This window comes from Sus scrofa, chromosome 2 (genome assembly GCF_000003025.6).
Source record: "Sus scrofa isolate TJ Tabasco breed Duroc chromosome 2, Sscrofa11.1, whole genome shotgun sequence".
In the NCBI taxonomy this organism is placed as follows: Eukaryota; Metazoa; Chordata; class Mammalia; order Artiodactyla; family Suidae; genus Sus; species Sus scrofa.
In genome coordinates, this window is record NC_010444.4 from 120316896 (window position 1) to 120344299 (window position 27404).

Genomic DNA, 27404 nt, shown 5'->3' on the forward strand with positions numbered 1-27404 from the left:
TAACTCCTTTCCCTTTCACCAACAACAAATCTCAGAATATGGTGTGGAATATAAGTTATATTTTTATAAATTACACAAGTATTGTTTTTGCTTTTTAGGGTTGTACCCACAGCATATGGAAGTTCACAGGCTAGGAGTTGAATTGGAGCTACAGCTGCCAGCTTATGCCATAGCCACAGTAACACAGGTTCTGAGTCGCATCTGTGACCTACACCACAGCTCACAGCAAAACCGGATCCTTAACCTACTGACTAAAGCCAGGGATTGAACCTACATCCTCATGGATCCTAGTTGGGTTCGTTAACCACTGAGCCACGAAAGGAACTCCCACAAGTATTTTTTTTTTTTTTTTGAGTTCTTCTTTAGACACATCTGTTTAAGTACAACTGGTTTAAAACAGGACTGTAATTATTGCAGGGTTAGAGCTAAGTCTATATCATGGGTACAACAGCTGCCTGTTTACTGAGTGTTTAGTACTATGTGCCATTGCTTAAAATATATTATCTGATTTACTTTTCACAGTAACCTGTGAAACAAGATACCATATATTATCTCCATTCTATAAATGAAGAAACTTAGCAAGATCATATGGCGAGTAAGTAATTGAGCTGAGATTTGAACACAGGTCTGTTTGACTCCATTGTAATAAAGCATTCAATGAATAACTCCTGATTTAGAGACAAAATTATTTCAGCAATTGATGTTCTATGTAAAATGGAAAAAAAGTCAGAAATGAATATTGACATGTGGAAAACATACGGTTGCCGAGCAAATGTCTATATCAGTTTTACTTATTGAGGACAATCAAGCATCAAATTTTGCATTAGAATATAAAACTTAAAGATTCTGAACAAATTATAGTTCTTATATTTTGGGCAAATACAATTTTATGTTTCTGTTAAAATGTGCACTCTTTTTTTATTGAAGTATAGTTGATTTACAATATTATGTTAGTTTCAGGTGTACAGCTTAGTGATTCAGTATTTTTGTTATGATTATTATTATTTTGTCTTTTTCTAGGGCCGCACCTGCAGCATATGGAGGTTCACAGGCTAGGGGTCTAATTGGAGCTGTAGCCACAGGCCTACGCCAGAGCCACAGTAACAACGTGGGATCTGAGTCATGTCTGCAACCTACATCACAGCTCACAGCAACGCTGGATCCTTAACCCACTGAGCGAGGCCAGGGATTGAACCCACAACCGCATGGTTCTAGTCGGATTCGTTAACCACTGAGCCATGACAGGAACTCCTAGTCCACTATAGGTCATGACAAGATAATGGGTATAATCCCCTGTACTATACAGTAAATCCTTGTTGCTTATCTATTTTATATATAGTAGTTTATATCTGTTAATCTCATATCCCTAATTTATCCCACCTTACTTTGCTCTCCCCTTTGGTAACCAGCAGTTTGTTTCTGTATCTGTGAGTCTTTCTGTTTTGCAGATATATTCATTTGTATTGTTTTTTAGATTTCCATATATAAGTGGTATCATACAGCATTTGTCTTTCTCTGACTTACTTCACTGAGGATAATATTCTCTATCCAGTTTGCTACAAATCAGAGTATTTCATTCTTTTTTATTCCTGAGTAGTACTCCTAAAATGTATTCTTAATAAAGTATGAACATTTGTTCAAAGCCTATTATTATGAAGTTCTGTGATAGGTGCTGACTGTAAAAAACTCTTGTTAAGGCTCCTGTGGACAGACTTACAGTGATGTGAGGGAGAAAGACTTGGAAACAATGAGTTTAGCACCTTAGGTGCCTACATATTAGAAGCTTATAAATGGTGATGAATATTGAAGGCTTATTCACTATGCAGTGTGAGCATACAGTATGTGGTATTGAATTTATATAGATTAATAGGGAAATATCCACAGTGAAATACGTATTTGAATTAGGCCTTAAAAAATGATTAAAATAACAGTGGATAGTCTGAGTAAAGGGAAGTGTATATACAATGACTACATTCAGTAAGATTAAAACCTAAATATATTGCCCTGAAAGGTACTTTATTTACCTCCTTTGTAGCTTAAAAAAAAAAAAAAGGCATTTCATTTATAGCATGGGTAGACTATTCCAGTAATGTTGTATCATGACCTTCAAGGGGATCATTGACAGAATCAGGGCTTCTTATTTGTATTTTTTAATCTTTGAGCAGTGGAAATACATAACCTAGCTGTACCGTATAAAATGTAGTAGATCAACCAGGGTACTATTTAATCCTTAAAAGAGAGGATTTGCCAAATATATTGCCCTAAAAGAGTTATTTCATAAAACTACGAACTTTATTTCCAAGCAGTCATTTAGAAGCTTCAGGTATCTAGTGAGCATGATCCATTCTTAAGACTTTAAGGCAGTTCAGGATGGAGTAGTGATGAAGCAGGGATTGGAGGCGGTAAAGTACATGATGAGATACCTCATACACGGGATACCCATAAATGGTAATGAACTATAGAGGTCAGTTCCAAGTGCCAATGGAGAGCAAATAGCAAGTTGTTTTCTGTCTGTCTGCTTCTCTCCCTAGACCCTTGATCCCATCTTTTGCCTATCTAGTAGATGAAATTAGAAACAGAGCTGTGGATGAGACTGTAATATTTAGATTATATGTGTTTAAAAATTTTTATGACTTTTCTTGTTGGTTATTGTTGGAGGACAAACTGTGTTTTTAAAAATGTAAATTTATTCTGAAAATTTAGCTCAAATTTACTTAGTAATATTTTACACTTTTTCTGGCATTGGCAATGAGCTTATAGATTTACTGTGTATTGACTCTTAGATAGTAACATAGCATCCTAATATCAGATCCTGCATCAAAATTTGAGGCAGACAATGTCCTTGCTCTTCTTAATTATAATAGATAAGGCTGGAAAGCCAGGAACACAAGTGAAGGTGGATGAATCTCTGAGGTGTGAGGTAATAGATCTGAATTCTTGAACCACTCTTCTGATGACATCAGATACACAGATTTTTGTTTTTCGAAGGAAAAGCCTAAAGATGTCTGCTGTCTGTGAAAATGCATGATAATAATGAATAAGTTGACCTCTTCATACCAGAAGATGCTTTGACTTATTTTTTAAGCCTCTAATTTTCGTTGTCCTCAGAGCCTTGGCATGTAGAACTTTGAGGAAAGCCCATGGCTTTAGTTAAGGCAACATGCATTCTTGTCACTTTTGTATTGAAATTAGGAAAAATAAGCAGGGCAGTATTTTAGGTTCTCTATTCTGCTTCTTTCTTACGGGAAACAGTCTGCTTCAGTGCATTTGTTCTCATTTGCCAGTTGGAGGACCCGCTCTGTGGTGAAAATATCAGTGAGAGGTTGTCAACTATGCCTTCTTCAGAAGGCTTGTTTCTTATTTTGAGATTGTCTTTCTTTTCCTTTTTTATGTTAATATGCTTTTGTTTTATAAAATAATACTAATGGTAGACAGGGCTTTTAAATATGTATCATTTCTTAGAAAATAAAATGATGCTAGCCACGAAGACCACCACTTGTGTGTGTGTGTGTGTGTGTGTGTGTGTGTGTGTGTGTGTGCATCTTGTTTTGTCTTGTGAAATCTGAAAGTCTGGAGAGTACTGATGTAGTGGATGGACCATAGGCTTTGGAGTCAGCAGACCTGCTTTAAATTTTTACTCTGCTGTGGTTCTTATCTTTTTTATTTCTAAAAGGTGATGTGAATGCCTGTTTCCTATGGTTCTTGTGAGGATTGACTGAGATAATGTAAATATAAATATAGTGCCAAGTGCATAATAGGAGATGAATAAATTTCGTTTCTTGTCTTCTTTTTTAAGTAGTTAGGAGTAGAGGGAATCTCAGGTAAGTTACCAGTTAAACTAAATGGAAATCCAAGAGGAAAAATGAAGAAAGGAAAGGGCCTTGTCAGTCCACAGTTGGATGACCCTCTTAGTAAAGGGATATGACATAGTGCCTTGTACACATTCGGGATTTAATAAATATTTTTTTTTTTTTTTTTTTTCCTTTTTAGAGCCACTCCTGCAGTGTATGGAAGTTCCCAGGCTAGAGGTTGAATCACAGCTGCAGCTGCTGGCCTATGCCACAGCCACAGCAATATAGGATCCAAGCTGTCTGTGATCTACACCACAGCTCACTGCAACACCAGTTCCTTAACCCACTGATCGAGGCCAGGGATTGAACCCACATTCTCATGAATCCTAGTTGGGTTCATTCTCTTGAGCCACAAAGGGAACTCCCAATATGTATTTGATTTTAAATTATTTGAAAATGTTGGGTAAGGGAGTTAATAAATGTTTGAATCATAAAACAAGAAAAATAAATCAAATTTAGAGAAAAGTTGAAAGATTTAATTTTTCTTTTTTTAGGACCATACCTGTGGCATATGGAGGTTCCCAGGCTAGAGGTGAAATTGGAGCTGTAGCCTGTAGCCGCTGGCCACAGCCACAGACAGCAACACCAAATCCAAGCCCCATCTATAACCTACACCATATTTCATAGCAATACTGAATCCTTAACCCACTGAGCGAGGCCAGGAATCAGACCTGCATCCTCATGGATACTAGTCAAATTCGTATCTGCTGAGCCGCCAAGGAAACTCCTGAAAGATTTAAATATAAAAGTTTGTTATAATAAAGTGAATCAGGTAGTGAACAAAATACTATGGTGATAACTCATTTTTGCACTAATAAGTCATTTTGTGGAATATTAAAAGTACATTTCCCCAATCTCATTATTATACTTATAATCAATATATAGTTTATAATAATTCAAATATGGTTTCTTTATTGTTTAAAGTATTTTTACACATTATGCCATTGATGTTTCTAACTATGTACTATGCATATTAATATTTTATTAAGATTAATAGATGAGAGAAAACTGAAGGCAAGATGGTTAAGTGACTGCCATGGTTAATAAGTGATAATCAGAATGAGATGTTAAGATAATTGGTATAGTGGTCTTTAATTTTTGTTGCTATTATTTCTAAGACAACTTTATTAGAACTTAGTGCATTTTAATTATTTTACTTTTCTCTTTTGCCTTCTCTGAAACATCTTAATCCTTATTCTTATAAATTCAATGTTTAATAAAAAAAAAAAAAGAGAGAATGATTTCCCCAGGGTAACGTTGAAGACCTTTTAATTCAGAAGCATAGTATATCCAATCACTGAACTCCCTTGCTTGTACCAAAATACAGTGACAGCAGTTGATGCCATGGCAATTGGATAAAATTAGCCAAAGGAAATCTTTCTTGGTGTGGACAGTTGGAGTAGATGACCTAGGTAACTTTTTCAGGGTTTATGAGCAGCTAAAGTATTTTGGATTTGCCTATTTTAGAGAATCTTTTCAAATTGCTTTAAATTCCTGGAGATTTCTGTGTAAAGTAATTTAACAGGAACAAAAGTGCAAACCAACTCTAATTTATTGACATATATATGTGTGTATGTGTATCTGTATACAGAAATATATGTGTATAATATATTTTATGCATAGTAACAACTGTGTCTTGTATATAAGGTACACATTTATCTTACATAGTGTGTGTGCTTAAAATTTTAATTGGGCATGGGCTGTAACCTTTATTGCAAGGTTGTTAGCTTGTTGTTAGCAGTTGTATCTCTAGTTAAGATACCCATATAGGCTGTGATCTAACCCAGTAGTGTTTGGTAAATTTCTTTGCTATAAGAAAGAATGTATTTGTTGAAGATGGAGGGTAACCTTGCCCCAGCCCAGCTGGGTGGATTATGTATATTCATCAATCTCTATAATTGAACTTAGTTAATTTAGAACTAATTTTGGTTGAAGACTTTAAGGTATGAATAACACAGCAGGAAAATGAGCAGCAAAAGTGTGCACCTTGCTGTGTGGAAGGACAATTTGTATATTCTCTCATCACATCTGTGAGATTAAGTTGAGAAGCCCAAGTCTTTCAGAAGAGACACTGGTGCAGGTCCCAATCAGTGTTTAATTATCATATATAGGACACCTTATAGGATCTAATTTGGAGCAGTAATTTCAGAACTATTTTAGTTGCAGCATCTTTTTCCAAAGAGTCATTTAACCTGTATGTGTGTCTGTGTGTCTATAAATATTTGACAAAAAGGTGAGCAACTCTTTTTGGTAAACTGAAGTGAGGGAACCAGGCATTGTTAGTAATTTGGTCTGTTCATGCTCCACCTCTTATTTCCTAGACATCTCTCTACTACCCTTAGGGCTCCTTACCACTTCTTCAGAGGTTCAAATAAGAAACTTACTTTGACCTAAGTAATAAGCTAAAGGGAAATAGTTATATACCTTAGTGAGAAATTTTCAAATAAGACAGCAGTTAACTGGATATATACAAATGATTTTACTATCAGAAGACAAAAGGTATCTTCTTAAAGTATCTTCCAAAAATTTATTTTTTAAATGTTAGCATTTTCTTCTTGCAACTATCATATAATTTAAAAAACAAACACCCTCAAGCCAAGGTGAGGAAAGGTTTTTGATTACTTTGTGAATAATTTATAGTTTATGGTTGGATTTATTTTGTGGCATTGCATTCTTGCATTATTTAGAGGTTACTTTCATCAAATAGTGTTATTTTACTTTTAAAACCAATTTTTTTGTATACAACACCTTTTTTGTTTTCTAAAATAAATGATATATTTATTTTAAAAACTAAATGATGTGCAAAGAAAAACCTACCCATTTTCCATTTGAATGAAATTTATGTGTAAGTTTTTGGATTTGTCTTGAACGTGAATAAGTAAACCTAGTTCTTCCCCTTTTCCCATTTAAGTTATGAGTTTACAGCTACATAGAGGTGATTGAGATTGCTTGGTGTAACTATTTTCCCTCATCAGTAGAAAACAAACTCTGGTTTATACTCTATTTTGAAATAACAGTTAATTTTTCCCCTATGTTCAAGTAAGTGTCGGTATAGTAGTTTGTACAAAGCTTAGATAGATCTATGATAAAATTTCATCAATTTAGAGTAATTCCTAATGATCTTGCCCAAGTTGTCAAATTTTCATGCCATGACTGCTAATGAAATAAAAACGTTAAGCCAAAATAGTGCCCATCTAGCTTTTTTTTTTGTCTTTTTCCCATTTCTTGGGCCGCTCCCGCAGCATATGGAAGTTCCCAGGCTAGGGGTCTAATCGGAGCTGTAGCCACCGGCCTACGCCAGAGCCACAGCAACACGGATCCGAGCCACATCTGCGACCTACACCACAGCTCACGGCAACACCGGATCGTTAACCCACTGAGCAAGGGCAGGGACTGAACCCGCAACCTCATGGTTCCTAGTCGGATTCGTTAACCACTGCACCACGACAGGAACTCCCCATATAGCTTTTTAAACACTGATTATAAAAACTGTCATGGTTTACAAATGACCACACATATCTTTATTTCAAAGAAATTTTGAGATATTTTATTTATATGCTTATAATGCATGAATTAAAAAGAGAGTAGAATGTGGTTCTGGGCTTTACCACTTACTAAGACTAGGTTTTATAATTTTTTAGGGGGAAAGTGTATGTTTTCCTTAGAAGGGGTTGTGTTGTACAGATCAAATATGATATTTTTACATACAGCCACTTAGCTATAATGTGCTCTCGGCAAAATCAAATGAACAAGAGTTAGAATCACAGCCCTGGAATCTGTTTGAAATCCTTGGAGACTAAAATAAAGCACCCCCTAAAGACTTGAGAAATGAGGAAAATGCTGTAACCTCTGGGAGTTATTGTGTATGGACACAAAATGAATCATGGCTAAAATATGAGAGGTCACCAATAAAGCCTGTGTTTATCTTAGTCTGTTGCTTACAGCTTTTTCAGTGTATTAACATATCGAGAGAAGTATGTGCCTTTCCGAAGTTGCTAACTTGTGCTGTTGAAGCCAAGAGCGGTCCCTGAGACAAGGACCAGAAGAATGCATGAAGAATGGAAATTTAACTCAGAAAAGTCTGAATAAACTAGTTCCATTGTTGAGGGAGCACCTTTGGTGAGAAGAATATTTCAGACCATTAAAACATTCTATTCATCAATCTCCCCTGGTATTGTTTCCAGGCTCCAAGCACAGTTTAACAAGAAGTACAGTTGACTAGGAGTTCCTGTCATGGCGCATCAGAAATGAATCCGACTAGAAACCATGAAGTTGCGGGTTCAATCCCTGGCCTTGCCTAGTGGGTCAGGGATCCGGCGTTGCCATGAGCTGTGGTGTAGGTTGTTTGGATCTGATGCTGCTGTGGCTGTGGCATAGGCTGGTGGCTATAGCTCCAATTTGACCCCTAGCCTGGGAACCTCCATATGCTGCACATGCAGCCCTAAAAAGACAAAAAAAAAAAAGTACAGTTGACTATATATTTTTGGTAAGTGTATTTTAATTATAAATTAATAATCAGCTCTTCTTATACTTCTTATGTACATGGTGTATTAGTGTGCTAGGGCTGCTGTAACAAAATACATCAGACTGGGTGGCTTAACCAACAGACATTTATTTCTAGCAGTTGTGGAGGCTGGGAAGTTCAAGATCAAGGTGCCAGCAAATTTAGATTCTGGTATGGCTCTCTCCCTGGCTTGTAGACATCTGCTTTCTCACTGTGTTCTGGCCTTTTCTCAGCGTGTGTGTTCAGAGAGAGGCTCTCTGATGTCCCTTCTTGTAAGAACACCAGCTCTTGCAGGTTAGGGCCCCACCCTTATGATCCTGCTTTGCTTGAATTACTTCTATGGAGAACCCACTCAAATGTAGCCACACTGAATTTTGAAGGGTACAAACATTTAGTCTGTAACATTTGGTTACCGTGTATCTGTCCCAGAGAGATTCCCCCCCCCTCCCCCGTCACTTTAGACTTTTTTTTTTCTTTTTTAGTGATTTTTACTTTTTCCATTATAGTTGGTTTACAGTGTTCTGTCAGTTTTCTGTTATACAGCAAAAGTGACCTAGTCGCGTGCATGCACGCGCACACGAACACAGACGTTCTTTTTCTCCCATTATCCTCCATCATGTTCCATCACAAGTGACTAGATATAGTTCCCTGTGCTATACAGCAGGATATCATTGCTTATCCACTCCAAATGCAGTAGTTTACATCCCTTAACCCCAGACTCCCAGTCCATCCCACTCCCTCCCCTGACCCCTTGGCAACCACAAGTTTGTTCTCCATGTCCATGATTTTCTTTTCTGTGGAAAGGTTCATTTGTGCCATATGTTAGATTCCACATATAAGTGATATCAAATGGTATTTGAGCTTAGACTTTTTTTTTTTTTTTTTTTTAATCACTTCAGAGTTTGGGGACTTGCACTGCTATGAGTGGCAAACTTTGGTGGTAAACTCACTAAACTCATTGTTTTTTTGCTCTTTGGGAACTGTTCTACATCCCCTGTGTCATAGTTTGGCACTGAATGGCTGAAAAAGCCAGTACATTAAAAAGATTTCTATGTTTTAGTCCTTAACTCTGGTACATCTTGCCCTGTGGACTTGAGTCTGTTTCTCTATAAAGTAACAGTGATGATTGCTCCACAGGGTTGTTACTGGTCATGATTATTTTAAGAGGAAAGTATGTTAAAAACTGTAAAGTAAGATGCAAAGATGAGTTATTTTTATAAAGACATGCAGTATTATTATTTGCACACTTAACGACTTGAACCCATAGCTCCCAATTCTAAGATTAGGACTCTTATAAATGGCCAAATGTACCCATTTTCCAAGAAATAGTTGTAATTCTCTATGGCCAAGTACCCTGGGGAGAGTCTCATAGTTTTATTTGCACCGTCTTTTGCAAATAAACCAAAATGTTGTGCTTTGTTTTATGCATTTTATCTAAATTTAGATGCTAAAAATAAAAGTTTTTTCTTAGTGATATGTCTAGAGCTTAGAGAAGAATAATCCAAGACTGGAAAAATACTTCTCTTAGCTCAGCCACTTTATACATTAGATATTGAGAAATAGGTAATATGTTAAGGAAATATCCCATATTGGCTTGTCAGCTGGCATTTTTGTAGAGAGAAATCTGACATAAATTAATCTCTAAGGCTGGATAGAGGTGGAGAGGAAAGTAGATAAAAGCTTTAGATTATTACCAGAGTGGGAAGGGTATTTATAGTACCACAGTTGTAGCAAGGGGGAAAGAGGTGAAGAGGTAGGAGAGGGAGCAGGAAAGAGATTACATGAAGAAAAATTCTATTCTGGTGCTAATTGTACTTCGTGGGAGTGTTGATGCTGCATCTGTTTCCTCCTCTAAACTTGCTACATTGAATTGTCAGGCCTCTTTAGCTTTTTGGTTCTAAAAAGCATAGGACTTCCCTCAGGTATGAAGCATTTCTCAGACTGACTATTACTATTTGGTGTCTTATCCGAGGTAGGAAATATTTAAGTGCTTGTTCCTCAGTCCTACAGAGTTTTAGGCTGATATCTTAGAAAACAGAGCCGAGTTCCCATTTGGAGAAAAGATTTACTCGTAGTACGTGTGTTCTGAAGCCATGCCTCTGGGGTGTCTTCTGTAGCCACAGCCCTGAAGCAGGCCAGGAGCCATGGAGAAGAGGTGTACAGAGACTGTGCTCATGTGTCCTGGCTGTGGCCGTCTGTAGGTTAAAATTAAAACTACTAACTTATGTCGCTCATTTGAGGCTTTGGAGCCTGAACTCTTTATGCTTTTTAACTTTTTGAAAAATTGTTTTTTTTTTAATTTTAATTTTTTAATTTTCCCACTGTACAGCAAGGGGATCAAGTTATCGTTACATGTATACATTACAATTACATTTTTTTCCCCCACCCTTTGTTCTGTTGCAACATGAGTATCTAGACAAAGTTCTCAATGCTACTCAGCAGGATCTCCTTGTAAATCTATTCCAAGTTGTGTCTGATAGGCCCAAGCTCCCGATGCCTCCCACTCCTGAAAAGCTTTTGAACCTAATGTAAACTACTGAGAAATAATAGCTTAATAATGTAAGTAAAATGTTAATTTATAGGCATACCTCATATCATTGCATTTTGCAAATACTGCGGTTTTTGCTTTGTTTACAAATTGAATGTTTGTGTCAATCCTGTGCCCATCACAAGTCTTTCAGCCCTGTTTTTCTAACAGCATCTGCTCTCTTAATGTCTGTGTCACAGTGTAGTAATTTCAGCAATATGTCAAACTTTTTCATTATTATTTATCATGGTGATTGTGATCTTTGATGTTACTATTACAAAAAAATTATAACTCACAAAATGAAGACTTAGAGAATGGTTAGCATTTTTTAGCAATAAAGTATTTTTAAATTAAAAAAAAGGAAAAATTGTTAATGATATTTCAGTGTTGCTCTTCTTGTAAAAACTCAGGCAATACATAGATCGAGTTAGTATGAGAAAACATCTTTAATAATTTTATGTAATATAGTCAAATCTGTTTTTTGCTCTTGTAAAGCTTATAAATTTTAAACTGTCTAAAATAATGACAATATTGTATTCTTCATTGAGGTTCATAATAATGTAAATGAGTACATATAATCTTTTACATTCATGTTTTCTTTTAGTATATAATGAAAATATTTAGATAATGAGTTAAGGTCAAGACAAAGTCATATAATTTTAATTCATCTAACAGCTGCCTCTTGTTCCCCACTTATTCCCTTTTTAAGGTAGTTTACAAATGAAAAAAAAAAGCTTTGGTATTAAACTCTATTTCTTAGAAATCGGGAAATCCCTAAGTTATATTTCCTATAGCAGTCACATTTCAACATTATTTCTATGAGTGTAGTCATTTTCAATTTCTCCTTTATATGTACTTTTTAAATGATGTATAAGGCAAGTTAAGCAAGATAATGTGAGAGTGGCGTATAAATTTTGGCTTTTCCTGACTTTTAGCATTTTAATTTTTTTACTTTGCTTTGGTGGGCTGGATCGTGCAATTTAATATGTATAGTTAGTATAAATGTATTTATATTCAAAGAGTAGTGGTTATTTTCAGCCATCACACTGTGAATAGCTTAAAAAACTGATTTGCATCCTAGATAGTGAAGCTCTTAATGTTTGTCCTCTTTTGTTAGCTTTCACTTTTCACCTTTCTAGCTTTGATCAGAAATCCTTCCAGAAGTTCTAGTAGGGTCTTCATTTTCAGTAGAGGAGTTATAGTTTCATAAATCATCTGTTTTCTGTAGATATATTTGAACAAATACAATTAAATGTGCTAACTGAAGAAACTAAATCATTGGGTATTAATTTCCTTGTTGATGCATTTTTAAACCTGTTTTTCCCCCCTCCCCTGGAATGAGGACCATCAGAATACTAGTAATCATACTAAGTGGAGTTAGTGAAAGAAAAATATATGATACCACTTCTCTGTGGAATCTAAAAAAGGATATAAATGAACTTATTTGCAGAACAAAAACAGACTCACAGACTTTGAAGTCAGACTTATGGTTACCAAAAGAGACAGTTAGGGCTAGGGAGGGATGGACTGGAGTTTGGAATTGGCATATGCACTGTGTGGTATATGGAATGACTGGCCAGTGGAGACCTGCTGTATAGCACAGAGGACTCTACCCAATATTCTGTGGTAATCAGTGTGGGAAAGGAATCTGAAAGAGAATGCATGTGTGTACATGTATAACTGAGTCACCTTGTTGTGCAGCAGAAATTATCACAACATTGTAAATCAACTGTACGTTAATAACACTTTAAAAATAATAAAAAAGCATTCATTCATTCATTCTGTCATTCATCACACACCTATGTGCCAGGCAGTTCTAGGTGTTGGGGATATAGTAGTAATCAAACCAAAGTCCCTCTCCTCTTAGATAGTTCATTGCAGTAGGTGGAGCAAGAACATAAACAGATTGGACAAGTATATATTCTATCAAGTAGTGATAAATGCTATGAAGAAAAACTAAGTGGAGACAGAGAGTAATAATGTGGTATTATTTTAGATAGGGAAGGCCTTTCTCTCTAATAAGGCAGTATCTAATTGGAGGCTAGAAGGGGTGTGTACATCTTGAGGAAGACCAGTCCAGTAAACAGGAATGGCAAGTGCAAAGGACCTGAGTTGGAAGTGTGCATAGAGAGCCCTAGAATGGCAAGGAAGCTGCTGTGGTTGGGTAGAGTGTGTGTGGGGAGAGAGTTTCAGGTGATAAATGAGAGTAATTGTGGGTGTGGGAAGACATGGAATCCTGTGGTGCCTTATAGATAGGCCTTCGTACAAACTTGAATTTGACTCTGAGGATTTTGAACAGAAGAGATGCATGACCCGAAATAATTCTACACACACACACACACACACACACACACAAACCATTATGGTTAACATACAGAGAGTAGTTATAGAAGAGCAATGGTAGAAACAGATTATCCACTGAGTATGTTTTTATAATAATTCATTCCACAGAGTAGTTTTTTGAAATACCAATTATAATTTAGCATTAGCAAATATATTCTAATGGGCTTCCTAAGAAGAAATTCTCAGATCCTCTTTTATCTTTTGTTACTTAAATTAAGTTGAAGAAAAGAAAATGAAAGAGAAAAACCAAAAACTTCCCTTCATACCCTAATTTCATGATTTTGAAAATTATGGCATTATTTTGAAGTTTTATTACTTAAAAGGATATTGATTTATTTATCTTGCTTGATATAAAGAGAGGAGTTGTTAATCCGTCCATAAGTATTTATTAAGGATCTATGTATGAAAAACTGTGCCATATCTTGTTGAGTTTGCAAAAGCATATATTACATCATTTTTATCCTCAGTTTGTAATCTAGTAAACATTAAATATAGATATAACCTTTAATGTATGACTAAGCAGTTGAAGACGTAAGATAGTAAATATTGTTGGAGTTTAACGATTTTAAAACCAAAAGAGATTTTAGAGATAATCTAATTTGATGTCTCATTTTCTGATGAGGAAACAAGTCTGGACTAGTTGTTACCTCAAAAATCTGCCCAGAGTCACATCATTGGATAATGTCAATTGAACCAGAGTTAGAAGCCACATTTCCTGACCATAGCCAAGTACTCACTGTTTGAAAGCACCTCTGAGCCTACACGGAGTGGGCTTGATTCAAGACCTATGGAAGAAATGATATGTTGAAAGGTGTGGATAGATAGTGGGGAGAAGAGCTGATGTTCTCTGAGGGAGGGAGCTTCGAAGACTTGGGGAAGCGTAAAGGTAACAGCCTAATGAGAGTGGAAGGCACATAGTGAGACTTGTCAGTAACCTGGGCTCAGGCTACAGAGATCCTTGCAAACCGTGTATATTTTACGTTGTAGGCACTGGAGTGCTTGTATAGATTTCTCAAAGGAATGATTTAATGATTTAAAAACTGTATTTTGGGGGAGTTCCCGTCGTGGTGCAGTGGTTAACGAATCCAACTAGGAACCATGAGGTTGCAGGTTCGGTCCCTGCCCTTGCTCAGTGGGTTAATGATCCAACGTTGCCGTGAGCTGTGGTGTAGGTTGCAGATGCAGCTCGGATCCCGCGTTGCTGTGGCTCTGGCGTAGGCCGGTGGCTACAGCTCCAATTAGACCCCTAGCCTGGGACCCTTCATATGCCGCGGGAGCAGCCCAAGAAATAGCAAAAAGACAAAAATAAATAAATAAATTAATTAATTAAATAAAAACTGTATTTTGGGAAGATCAGTCCGTGACGGTGAGCATGAAAGATAGAAATGAGGTAATACCAGGAGGTGAGAGGACAGGGTAGGTTGGATTATCAGGTTGTGGTAGTAAGAATGAAGTAGAAAATTCAAACTCACAAACCATATCTAGGAAGAAAAGCCATAGGCCTAGTTTTATATAGAGGATGAAGGGAAGAAAAATGTGGAATAGTATTTCCATGAACAGATATAAAGTCATTTGGATGAGGACTAAGAGGAATTCAGTTTTTTGTGGAATTATGATTAACTTGTAAAGGATTTTGGAAATTATCTCTGCCAAGTCTGGAGATAATATTAGGTTATCTAACTGAATATAACCCTTGGGGATTTAGAAATACAGCACTAAAGTGAAAGAACCAAAATACAGATTTTAGAATCTTGTCTATATGATCGTGTTGAAATTGTTAGGATACATGAGCTAACTATAAAGAGATGACAGAAAGAGTAGAAGAGACTGTCTTGAAGATGTTACCTGCAATTGAAGGGGAGAAGAAGTTTAAGGAGCGAAAAGAATGAATTAAAAATGTAAGGTGTCAGAAAAACAGGTAAGGAAGTGCACCATGGATATTGGTCCCACACAGACCTAGGTTGAAGTTCATCCTCTCCCTCCAGTTAGCTCTCTTCCATTGAATGTGTCATCTTCTTTACATATGTGTCATCTTCTTTTTCATATGTAAAACGGAATGGTAATAGTACCTATGTTTTAGGTTAAGAGTTCCCGTGAGCATTAAATAAAGCCAACAAAGAGCTTAGCTCATTACTTGACATGCAGGTAAATTCAGTAAACCTGATGAGACAAATAGGGCCATAGAATCACAGAGAATAAAGGAATGCCACTGGCTCTGCAAAAGTAAAAAAGAGACTAACAGATAATACCTGAATGGCAGATTTTGGGTAAAGCAGTGTAATAGAGTCACTGTGCAGTTAAATTTGGACACCTGTTTATTTGTATGTATATTGGTGAGTCAGCATTGAAGTAGAGTTAAGTATATTCCAATTCAAAGAACAAGGGCCCAGGAAGCTTTTCTTGTTGTTCTGTTTTAAAAGGATTACTGCAAGTGCTAATGAAGGTTTATTTTAATGTATTAACATTAAACCTAAAATAGGATTTTAGATTTTCATTTGAGAGTTTCCTATGTCTTTGGACAGTCAATGAAGTTTTTTTGTTTTAATTTAGGGTTAGTATTCAGCTGCACCGGTTATCAACACTTAGAGACTGATAGGTTATCTGTGTACATTTTTCAGTTGTATGAATAAACATTTTTGAGTGGAAGCCTACTTATATCCAGGTGTATAAAAACCAGTATGGATATGATTTAAATCTAATAGCAATAATATAATTGAATTTGTAATTTTAGTGCTCCATTGCGTAGAATGTATTTTAACACCACATTCCCCTGAAATAGAGGCCGCTGAAATAAAGTAGAAGAAATGGATATTTTCTTCCAGTTCCGTTTTTGTCCTGTATTATTCTGGAATAATAGATTTACTTTTTCATACGAGACTCTAGTGGTCTCTTGCATTTTTAATAATACTTACCTAAATGAGAGTACAACTTGTGACATTTTCTATTAGTAATTAAAATTCATAAGTGTTTCAGAAATCATGAGCTTTTATCTTTTTATGGCCTCTAATCTTCAATTTGTTTGAAAAACAAATGTAATAAAACTAAAAAATAGACAAATTTTTCTAACCAAAAAAATGAGTTTTTAAAAATTGTTTTCATAAAACCAGTCCTTTTGATTTGGGACATTTATTGGGATTATGTGTATTGTAATATCCTATCAGCTGACTACTGACTACATTTTTATTCTTTGTCATATTAAAGAGAACTTTTTGTTGTCATTTTGAGGAGAAAATAGAGAAATGTTTGTTTAAAAATTTTTATTATTAAAAATTTTATTATTTTTATTTTATTATTCTTGCCAGTCTCCCATTTTAATCATAACCGTATTTTATTTCTCAGTTTTACTTCTCTGTTGGATAAATTGAGATCTTTGAAAATATGTCTTTTTTACAGACTTTTGTAGCTTTCATCTTTTGAAATTGTATGAGACAGCAAAATAAAGGAAACTAAAAGTAAGCTAGTGATTTGTTACTAATGTGAAAGAAATTAGTAGAAGTCGGAATAGTTTAGACCTAGGTATGGTGTGTATTACTTCTGAGTCACAAATTTAAAAGGTGTAAAGCATAGCTAATCATGAAAATCTGCATAGAGAAAGAAGGAAACACTAAAAGGAAGTCTGTTCAGTTGAATTCAGCGAACATTTGTAGAGAACCATCATTCTGAAAAAGCACTGTGATCCTGATTCTCAAAGTGGTCCAGGAACACACTTTGAGAACCTCTGTCCCAGATCTTGGTAGACACATTTGAAGTCATTCAGATGAGAATGAGGAGGAAGATTTTTTTTCATTTAAGAAAGCGATCTTCAACTTCTGGCATCCATGGACTTGTTTACCACCGTGGTAGAATGCTATAAAACTGTCCAGCATCTCACCATTTCTTCATCTAAACTTTCCGTTTCTTACTCTTTTATTCAATAAATGTATACTAAACAACTAATATGCACCAGGCATATTTCGAGCTAGAGATAAAGAGTAAAACAGTCAAAGCTCCTGCTCTCATGGAGCTTACATTTTCCTAGGACCATATATGGATAGACAGGTAAACAAGCAGATTATGTAGCTGCCAGTTGAAGTCTGTCATATGAAGGACACAAATGGGAGGGAAAAGATTGAAAAGCTCAGAGACCAAACTCTGCTATGTATGGTGGTCTCTCAAGAGATGCCATTGAGGTTGAAACCTAAAAAAGAGAAGGAACTGGGTCTCTTAAGAGGGGGAGAGGTATTATTTTATAGTATTATTATGTATAGTATTATTTTAGTGGAGACAATTAAGTATTTACAGACCTGAAGGCAAGATGAAAAATCTTTATTCCAAGAACTGAAAGTAGACTAGCCTGCTTCTCCGTTTGGGGAAGGGCGGTATAAGTTTGGGAGGGGAGGTGTGAGGAAGAAAGAGTAGAGAAATTAAGGAAATCCTTAGGTTTCTGGTTTATATAAATAGATGAACGGTAGTAATGTATAAGGGAATATGGGTGTGTGTGTGTGTGTGTGTGTGTGGGTGTGTGTGTAGGGTCAGGGGAGCTCAGCTGTGTTTTGAGAGTTTGAACAAAGAGACAGTTAAGGTGATTAAAATCCTTACTACATTAAAGTAAGATTACACAGAGAGGAAACTTTTATTATTGCTAAGAGATCCCATGGATGTTAATAAAACTTAGGGAAACAAAATAGTATTTTAGGAAAAACACCAAAGCTATCAAGGATTAAAAGAAAAGCTGGTTTTTGGGGGAGGGAAGGTTAAAGTAATATTGATACCCACAGAGATTAAAAAGTTTAAAAGTCAAGCAAAAAGAGATTAAAATTCTAGCCAGGTAGAAAAAGGCAGATTGTTTAGAAGGAAAGTGAAAATAATAATATGTAATCATAAAGATCGATTGTTGATGAGAGAAGCCATTGGCTCATTAGAAAATATAGAAAATAATTGCTACAGACATAGAATATCTAACATTATAAAATTGAAATATGAAATGTTAGTATTCATAGAGAATACGAAGGGGACAATGTCAGAAAAGAAAAAGCACTTTCTAGGACCTTAAAAAGATCTTAGCAAACTCCTTGAGAATGAAATATAAATGCCTGGAATAGTTTTAAAAATCTGGGTTTACCTAGCTCAGTGTCCTAGAATTTCAATGACTACGTAGAATATGAACTCATTAAAATGAAAGTCAATCTTGTTTTTATTTTTAATGTGATATTTCCCAGATCTCCAAGGGACTATTGGAAGGATTTAAATAATCCGCATCCTTATGAAAGTGAATTATAGGCCTCCTTGAATTTAATAAGGGTAAAGACTTTCCAAGTGTTCAGTTCAGACTTGTGACTTTCAGAAGAAAGCTCTGTTCTGAGAGAATGCTGTTTGTTTGCATTTGAAAAAAATAGACATTGGTGTTTTGTTCACCATTGTAGGTATTGGTCATACTTAGCACAGTGGCAGACACATAGTAAACATTTAGTAAATAGTTATTGAATGAATGAATGATTATGAATTTTACATTCAGTTTTGGATTTTCTGGAAAGCGGATACTCTACAAAGCAGTTCGTTTGTGATGACTGAGGAGATTTCTCTCCCAATACTGTGTTCAAATATTGTACAGTGGTAGGGCTGTACCTAAATAGTAGTGCCAATTAGAAATGACATAGAAGCAGTTCGCTTCATAGCTCAGGGGTGAGATTGTAGGAAATGACATAGAATATTTTTGAAATTATGTATTTCTATGCATTACAGAGGAGACTAGTGTTATTTTAAGCCAAATAATTCCTTTTAGAAATTGTTTGAATTTTAATTATTTTGATCAGTCTCCTATTAATAGGTAATAATCCACAGTCGACTCTGTTGTTCCAAAATTCTAAATAAAAAAGGATTGAGTTTATGATGCTTGTGAGAAGGAATAGTGTCAATGACTATTGAAAACAGTTTTATGGATAATGACATATCCCAGGACCTCATTTTACTTGGGTTTATTTTTGAAAGGTCAGTACATGTACTTATTACTCTAGTCACTTGTTGAAAAATGACATATATTCCTATCTGGTCCATAGTTCTCTATTTAAAAAAAAAAAAATCTAGCGTGTTAGTTCTTTTATATTTACTTCCTAGTTATGCATCCATATTTTCTTTGTTTTTCTTAGTTACATATCTGACTTTTATTTTTTTTCCCTGAAGCTCTTGATTAAAATCAACTTTCTTTTAGAATAATTACAATTAACCTGGGCTCCTTTTTCCCATGATCCTGTTATTCAATGATTATTTTCTCAAATATTTGTTTCCATGACCTTTGCTAGTTTTATGTAGACATATTTTAGTGGTTCAAGTTTCATCTCCAGCCACCCTTTCTTTATAATACTGGTTTACTCTAACTCCTAGGATAGAACCTCATCCATCATGTAGATGTTGAATAAGACATAAAGAACACTAAAGAAGCAACATCAACTTTTATTCTAGCAGCAGTGGAGAGAATCATTATTTACCAAAAGAAGATAGATTGAGCAGAGATCTGTTGGAATGACTGTTTTGTGTTATTATTATAAAAAAAAATTATATGATAATTCTCAAGGGTTGAGCTGTTTCTAAGGGGTTTTTTTTATGAGAAAACATTTTATGGGCTTTTAGCCAGAGAATTTTATATATAAATGGTAATAGGGGAACAGTGTAACATTTATGAACTTGGAAGCAATGTGATGTAATGGACTTTGGGGCTTTGGGATCAGATGCTTTGAATCCTTCACTTATTAGCTTTGGAACTGTGAGCAAGTTACTTGACCTCTTTGAGCCTTAACTTCTTTTTTTGCAAAATGATACGATTTATTCGCAGGAATTTTGAGAGAATTGAACGCAGTTACAAACATGAGATGCATAATGAAAGTTTGGACATATATATTTTTTCTCCAAAGACAAGCAGATCTTATAGCTAAGTATAGAAAGGGAGATGTAAAAAAGTTTTTTATGGTTTGCTAGCACTTTGTGCCCACAGATATCTGTATTGTCTCAACCGGAGTCATCCATAATGATCCCAACGAGGATGCATGTTTTAAGAAGGCATGGAAGTTTTCATTTTTTTGTTCACCTTGAACATAAAGTCAGTTTGTGCTCTGAGGTACTCAGTGGAGAAGGAGCAAGGGGAGTTTAATGGGTCCCCCATCCTACTTCCATCTATACTTTTCTGTTTTACCTTTTGTATTTCTATGGAAGATACTGTTGGATCAAAAGGATTGTTGTCTTTCAGAAAAGTTTGGAAAACCAAGAGCAGGCCCAAGTACACAATCTCTTGACTTCCTTTTCTCACACGTCTCAGTCTGCTTTCTACTTAGCCTTGGTGGAGCAGGGGGAAGGGAAGAGTTTTCCAGGATGTCATCTTGATAGAGTTCTCAGGCCACAAAGCATCACAAAAGAACAAGGGTCCTATGCAAAGAGGGCACTCTTGGTAGAAAAGTTCCTTGAACTGCTTGGCTCTAGGATTAATCTCCTTACATGCAGAGGCACATATTAGGTCATCATTAGAAAATTCCAAACTTTGAAATAACAAAACCAGACATCTTGCCTCTGATTACTTTCCCCTGTTTGCCTTTATTGAGATCTAATTGACTTTTACAGATTTTTTTTTTCCTTATTCATCTTAAACTCGAATCTATCATTTACTCTCTTTTCAATGTCCTAGTCTTCCTTGCACCCGTCAGCGAGAACTCTGACTCTGGGTGAGTCTCTCTGACGCCACTCTGCCATCAAGCATGGCTGGAGAAAATAACACATGGGCTGACTAGCTGCCTAATAATTTCCTGAGCTTTGAGTTCCTTCTCTTTCAGTTATCTGAGGGACTCTTCTCTCCTCCATTGTCCTCTCCCTTGGCCTATTACCATCAACATTGAAGCATGCTCAAATGAATCCAAGCAACAAGTGGAAGTAGCAAATGCATCTGCTCTTTGAGACACTACCCTCTCATCTTCTCACAAACTTCTTAAACAAGTTGTTTATTTTCATGGCCTTTAGGCTGCTCCCATGCAGTTTCTACTATAACCAAAACTGCTTTTGTAAATTTATTTTACCTTTCAGCTTAATAATGCCTGTCAGCTTTCTCATTACTTCATAAGACACTTGTATCTCCAGCCTTATATTCATACCATTCTACTCCTCTCTTCTAATCGTATGCACTTCTTTCATTTCATCAGATTTACTTAATTTTTTCCTGCCTGTCTGGGTTTTTACAGGTTCTGTTTCTTCTGCCTGGAAAACACTCTCCTTGATTTCCCTCACTCACTTCGTTATCAAATGTCATTTCCTAAGAGATATTCCCTGACCTGACCTGGCTTGGTCCTCCTACTTTATACCTTCTTCTTCATAGCACTTGTCACATTGGTAGTAGTTTATTTAATATCTTTCTTCCCATGTCTTTTAATGTTAGCTTCTAGAGAGTAGGGATCTCATTGGTCATAGGGCCCAATACTTACAAGAAGCTTAAAAAATACTTGCTGAAGAAATGACTAAGTGAACAATGTTATTTCTCCCTAGTTCCATAGATCAGTATGTTTTTGACTTTATGAAACTTCTGTTCATTGGCGGTGTAAGGTGGAGATGGAACAGGTCGTTCCTCTACTAGGTTTATTGAGCATTGTACTCAGTACTGCATAATAGCTGCATAGCATATCTACTTTTTCCTTATTGTCCTCCACATTTTGCTTTTTTAAAAAACTAGTAATAATTTCTAGCTTTTTTATTAGGAAGTTGAGTATTTTGTTTCATATGGCATATTAAATAAAATCACATATTTATTGACTACTATTTAGTATACACCACTAGATGAAAAATTAGTTAAAAATTTGATATTTATTTTTCTAAAACACTTTTTGCTAAAAATAAACTGTACTCTAAAAATAAGGAATACATGTATTCAAGAGACATCAGAAATTCTGGTTTCTATCTATATATGTTAGATTTTTCTCAGCTTCTAGTATTCTAGAAATAAAATGTTACAAACTCTTTATAATGAAGAACTATTTGTCAGGTAAAAGTATACAATAAATTAATGAATATAAAAAGGAGCAGACATTAGTGACATTGTACTCATTTTGTAGAATCCTCTTTTCTATGCAAAATAGTAATAGTATGTGCTTTTAAGTACAGTTGATGATTGCGCATATACAGAGGTTGCTACCATGTTTATGGGTTAGTAAATAATGTTAGAGTGGAATTCTGAAGATATTTTAGTGTTTATAAGTAACCTTTGTATTATTTGCACAGCTGCTTTATTGCTTTAAAAAAATCCCCATCACCCTATTTACATATAAATATGAAGAAAAGAGTGACCGATTTGGGACTTCCACCTACAAGGTAGATGGAAAGATCTCATAATTATTTCATGTATTAATGTTTATATGTAGCTATATTCCCAGCATATTTGAATTCAAACTCACAACAGAAATGTAGAAATGAATGTAGCTAATATTAACTGAGTTAAGAAAACATAGTCATAATTAAATTCTTTTTTTAATAAGTAAAATTGCTGGCTTCCAAGTACTTGTACTTTAATTAAAACAATAACTGTATGTTGTTAGCCAAATTTTACTCTCAGATACTTCCTTTATATCTTATACTTTATATTCTTTAAATCATAGCTCTGTGTCTTGGGTAAAATTATAAGAGGATAATAATTACCCCGCAATCAAAAAAGCAGCGTGGTAGTAATAGGAGCCAAGTGACAACTTTTTCCCTCTAAGTATATAGATTCATAAACTGGACAGGAATCTTTAGAAGTGAGATAATACATCTGTTAGTTTGCAACAGAATATCGACCGTGTTGGTTTCTAGTAGCTATAATGGAAACTAAACTATATAAACCTTGGTACTTACTTTGCAGTAAGTAACTGACTACTTGATCAATTATACTCATGGAGGAGAAAGAAGTAACTTATCCATTACCTGCCATCATCTACCCCAGATTAAGGTCAAGCTTTGATAGCATACTGTTTGTTGATTGACTTATTAAGCCCATTTGACTTAAATTATATTGTATTGGCAGAATACATTTAGGGGGGTGTTTATTTAAAACATTTTTTTTCTGCTGGAATTGGAGCCCAAAGAGTTGATTCAGAGTAATCAGTTTTGCCTGTTTTCTACCAATAATGGTATCATTTGGGAAATATCTCTGGTGTGTTTCTTTTTGATGACAGTGATCTGTCAACCATATAGTATCATGGTAAAAATATTATTTGCCACGTAATTACTTAAAGCATGCTTTTATTAGAATAATAAATTACATTTATTTATTTATTTTCTTTTTGTGGCTGCGCCTGTGGCTAGGGGTCGAATCAGAGTTGCAGCTGCCAGCCTACACCACAGCCACAGCAACCAGATATGAGCTGCATCTGTGACCTATGTCGCAGCTTGTGGCAGTGCTGGATCCTTAACCCATTGAGTGAGGCCAGGAATCAAACCTGCATCCTCATGGACACTGCGTTGGGTTAACCCACTGAGCCACACTGGAAACCCCAACGGAGTACATTTTTTAAGGGCTTATTACACATTAGGATTTATTCCAAGTGCTTGAGGTCCTGCTTCTACTATGGAAGCCAAAATGCTGCAGGTAGTCCCTCTCATCGCTCTTGATACAGTTAGAGTTTTGGTTAGAAATCCTGTATGAAACTTAACATCTGAAAAAAGCATTACAAAGAAAGAGGGGACAGTTACAAATGAGGCCACTGGTATCAGCAGTGGTGGTGGTGCAGCATTTTTGGTAGAAGCGTCCTATGCCGACTTTTCTTTCCTTCAGTGTGATTTTAGTGCCAGTTCTGGCCTTCTTGTGATTTTTAGTTCCAGTTTGTTTCCCAAGTCTCTTTCTTCAGCTTTGGCATTTTTGTGTCTTTTTTTGCATAACTGAGATTGCCCTTGCTCTTGCAGCCAGGAACTTTGACAGGTGTGATTGTTAGCAGCAATAATTGGGCTTAATTTCTAACTATTTGGAGATACATCCTTTTTTATTTTGATAGCTACAGCTGTCAAAATCTTGAATTTCATTTAACATTGTAAAAGAGAATTTGAAGGGGGGAAAATATAACTTTTACTTATTTAAGTAGTGGTATCAGAGGGAAACAATGAAAATTTTCATTAAGAATACTATTTTCAAGAAATTGTTCATATTTTTCAGCACTCTAAAAAACTTAAAGCATTTTTGGTAGATGTTATTTTTCCACATAATTTTTATTATCAAAACATGTAATTTGTATTGGGCATGTATTACTGCTGTCCTGAAAAACCTCCATTTGATTTCCCTTTCCATCCCTTCCTTTTCTTAGGGTAAGGCCGCCCTCACCACCCAACTCAGAGATGGTGAGTGTGATCCACACCTGAGCAGTCAGCAGGTTGTGTCTTCTCACACATGTTGGTTGGTTCGAATTGGACGAATGTATTTCAGTATACTTTGAAAGATGGCTATCGCAGCTTCAAGCGCTACCACCTGACACATCACATGGGGCCTGAGAAGGAGGCCAACATATCAGAAAGTAGAACTGAGAGGATGGAGAGAGAGAAACTGAGTCCTGATGATGTATCTGAGGCTTAAATCCAGTTATGCTTGAAGCCATCCCTCCTCATACAATTTTAATCCTATAAGCCAATACATGACCTTTTTGCTTATGCTAGTTTAGAGCCTAGGTTTTCTCTCACTGACAGTCCCAATTTCTTTGGAATATAAATGCTAAATCATCTTGAATTGACATCATGGTATATTAACAGCACATATAATCATGTCACATTTGTACATGAACTATTAACAAGGAAAAGCAACTAATACTTGAGGGTGAAAAATTAATTCAGAAAGAGATGAGCGTGAAATTTCAAACCTTAAATTCTCTAAAACTTTGAGATAGCTGCATTTGTACTTTCTAGATGATTTAAATCTATAAAACAAATTAAGAAAAACTTAAAAAGAATATTTAAGTCACGTAAAATGTGTATTAAAAAAAGTCAAATTAAACATATTGCAAACATTTGCTGGCTTGTATTTGATTTGTAATAAGCATTTCCCTACATATTGTATTCAGTTACTGCCTTATTATATAACTCTCTGAAGTTTTGACACTGTAACATTGTGGTATTCTGTCAAAAATCCTGATTGAAAATATGAGCTTATGGATGAGAAGCATGCTATTTCCAGATATTTGTACATAGGGGTTTTTTTGTTTTTGTTTTTGATTTTGTTTTTTGGCGGGGAGCAGCACCCGCAGCATATGAAAGTTCTCAGGCTAGGGGTCGAATCGGAGCTGCAGCTGCCAGCCACAGCCACGCCAGATCCAAGCCGCGTCTGTGCCCTACAACACAGCTCATGGCAGCACCAGTTCCTTGACCCACCCAGTGAACCAGGGATCAAACCCGCATCCTCATGGATACTAGTCAGGTTCGCTATTGCTGAGCCATGATGGAAACTCCTGTACACACATATTTTAAGCTGGAAAGTATATTTATTAATATATTGCCATTAAGTGCCCCATCCACATTCTCTATCCATGTATTTTCCCTTTACTCATCATCCTTGATCTGAAATTGAAAATGACTTTCTTCATTTCCCTCTTGCTTACTACATCCTTGGGCATTGAAACGGATAAAGAAAACAACTAATGAAAGCACTCCAGAGGAAAGATGACTTCAAAAGAGAGAAGAGCTCAGAAACCTGTATTAGTCAGGATTCTTTGGGGTGCAAGTGCCACAGGTTTAACACAACTTAACTTGGTCAGTATTGGCTGGCTCAAATGGCTACTATGAAACAAGAAAGAATCTCTAGCCCCAGTCATGGTAGGGTGCAAGGATTCAAGTCATGTTACTAGGGTTTTGTCTCTGCATTGTTCATTTTTGCTTTCCTCTGTGTTGGCTTTATTCTCTGGCAGGTATTCTCCATGGAGTGCATGCGTCCAAATGTCTATCATTCTTATAATTCCAGACTTCAAAGAAGTGTTACTGTCATTTTTCTCAGTGACAATTATAAAAATCTCCGGAGGGAAAATCCCCCCAAAAACATATTGGCCCTACTTGATTCTCATGACCACCACGGTTTGGGGATGGGAGCCCACAATTGATTGCTCAGTCAATATGACATTGAATGGAATTATAATATTTGCAAAAAAGAAAAGATGTCCTCTCCAGTAAGGCTGTTCTGCTTCCCATTGTAAGCTGTTCTTCTTGCTTTTGCTTCACTAGCTAATATTCTGTTCTTGAATTCAGTTGATTTAAGATGCCTCCTATTTAAAAGATGAAAATATTTCTTCCGGTAGGATTTGGTTTTTTTATATCCAGTGCAAGTTAGATCAGAAAGGTTTCTTCTAATAAGTAGCTGGGATCACCTGAATTGAGGGACGGGGGATTTTGGCTCTGTAAAGAAAAGTAGGTATTTTGAAGCTTGGCACTGTACAAAGTGGTAAACAGCATGGACTTTGGAAGTCATGTGACTTTGAGACTTCCCAACTCTGTGACCTTAGGTACATCGCTTAATTTTTCAAAGCCTATTTTTTTTTTTTAACCTGTAGGATGAAAATAATACGTATCTCTTCAAGTGGCTGTGAAAATTAAATGAGGCAAAATATGTAAAACATATATCACAATACACAGCACATAGTGGGGACTTGGTAGCTGATGGCTTACTGGGTATTATGATTGCCACTAGTAATAGTAAAACTGTCCTTTGCCACCTTTGTTCCCAAATGGTTCCCAGCCATCTAGAATTAAGAGTTCAGAAAGGTTCTGTCATTCAACTACATTTTAAGTTTCATGTCAACTTTTACAAATGGGTCTGGAAGTCTTAACTGCTGTTCGTAATGTTGGTTCTATCAGGAGATTTTCCTTGAACTTGAAGAAAATATGTATTTGTAACACGTCATTCTTCAGTGGCATTTGTTACAATTTGCTATGTTGTTGTTTTTAATTTAGTTTCTCCTTTTATGAGGGCCAGACAATCACATGAGTAGAGTCACAGTTTGTTTAATGAATTACAAGAATTAGGAATATAATATATTCACAGATATATAAGAAGTTGATGATGGCTATAAGAAGTTGTGTCATAAGCATATGACTTGTTTTGGGGTGGGGGTGCTCCTTAACTTGGAGCCCAGTTAAGCCACAGATGAAATTTCGAGCTTTTTCATTTTGTTTTTGTTGTCAGATATTTAGCATTTCACTTTAAAATCCCGGTTGTATCTTGTGGCCC

General features: G+C 35.8%; 1 protein-coding gene across 15 annotated transcripts in view; it reads left to right on the forward strand.

The window, feature by feature from the left end:
* Nucleotides 1-27404, forward strand: part of COMMD10 (COMM domain containing 10) — a 205867-nt gene that overhangs the window by 78353 nt on the left and 100110 nt on the right. The window contains exon 6 of one of the 15 annotated variants that reach the window (XM_013995042.2): nucleotides 24505-25478. In XM_013995042.2, the coding sequence (XP_013850496.2) occupies nucleotides 24505-24633 (129 nt within the window). In that variant the 3' untranslated portion in view covers nucleotides 24634-25478. 15 annotated transcript variants of the gene reach the window in all.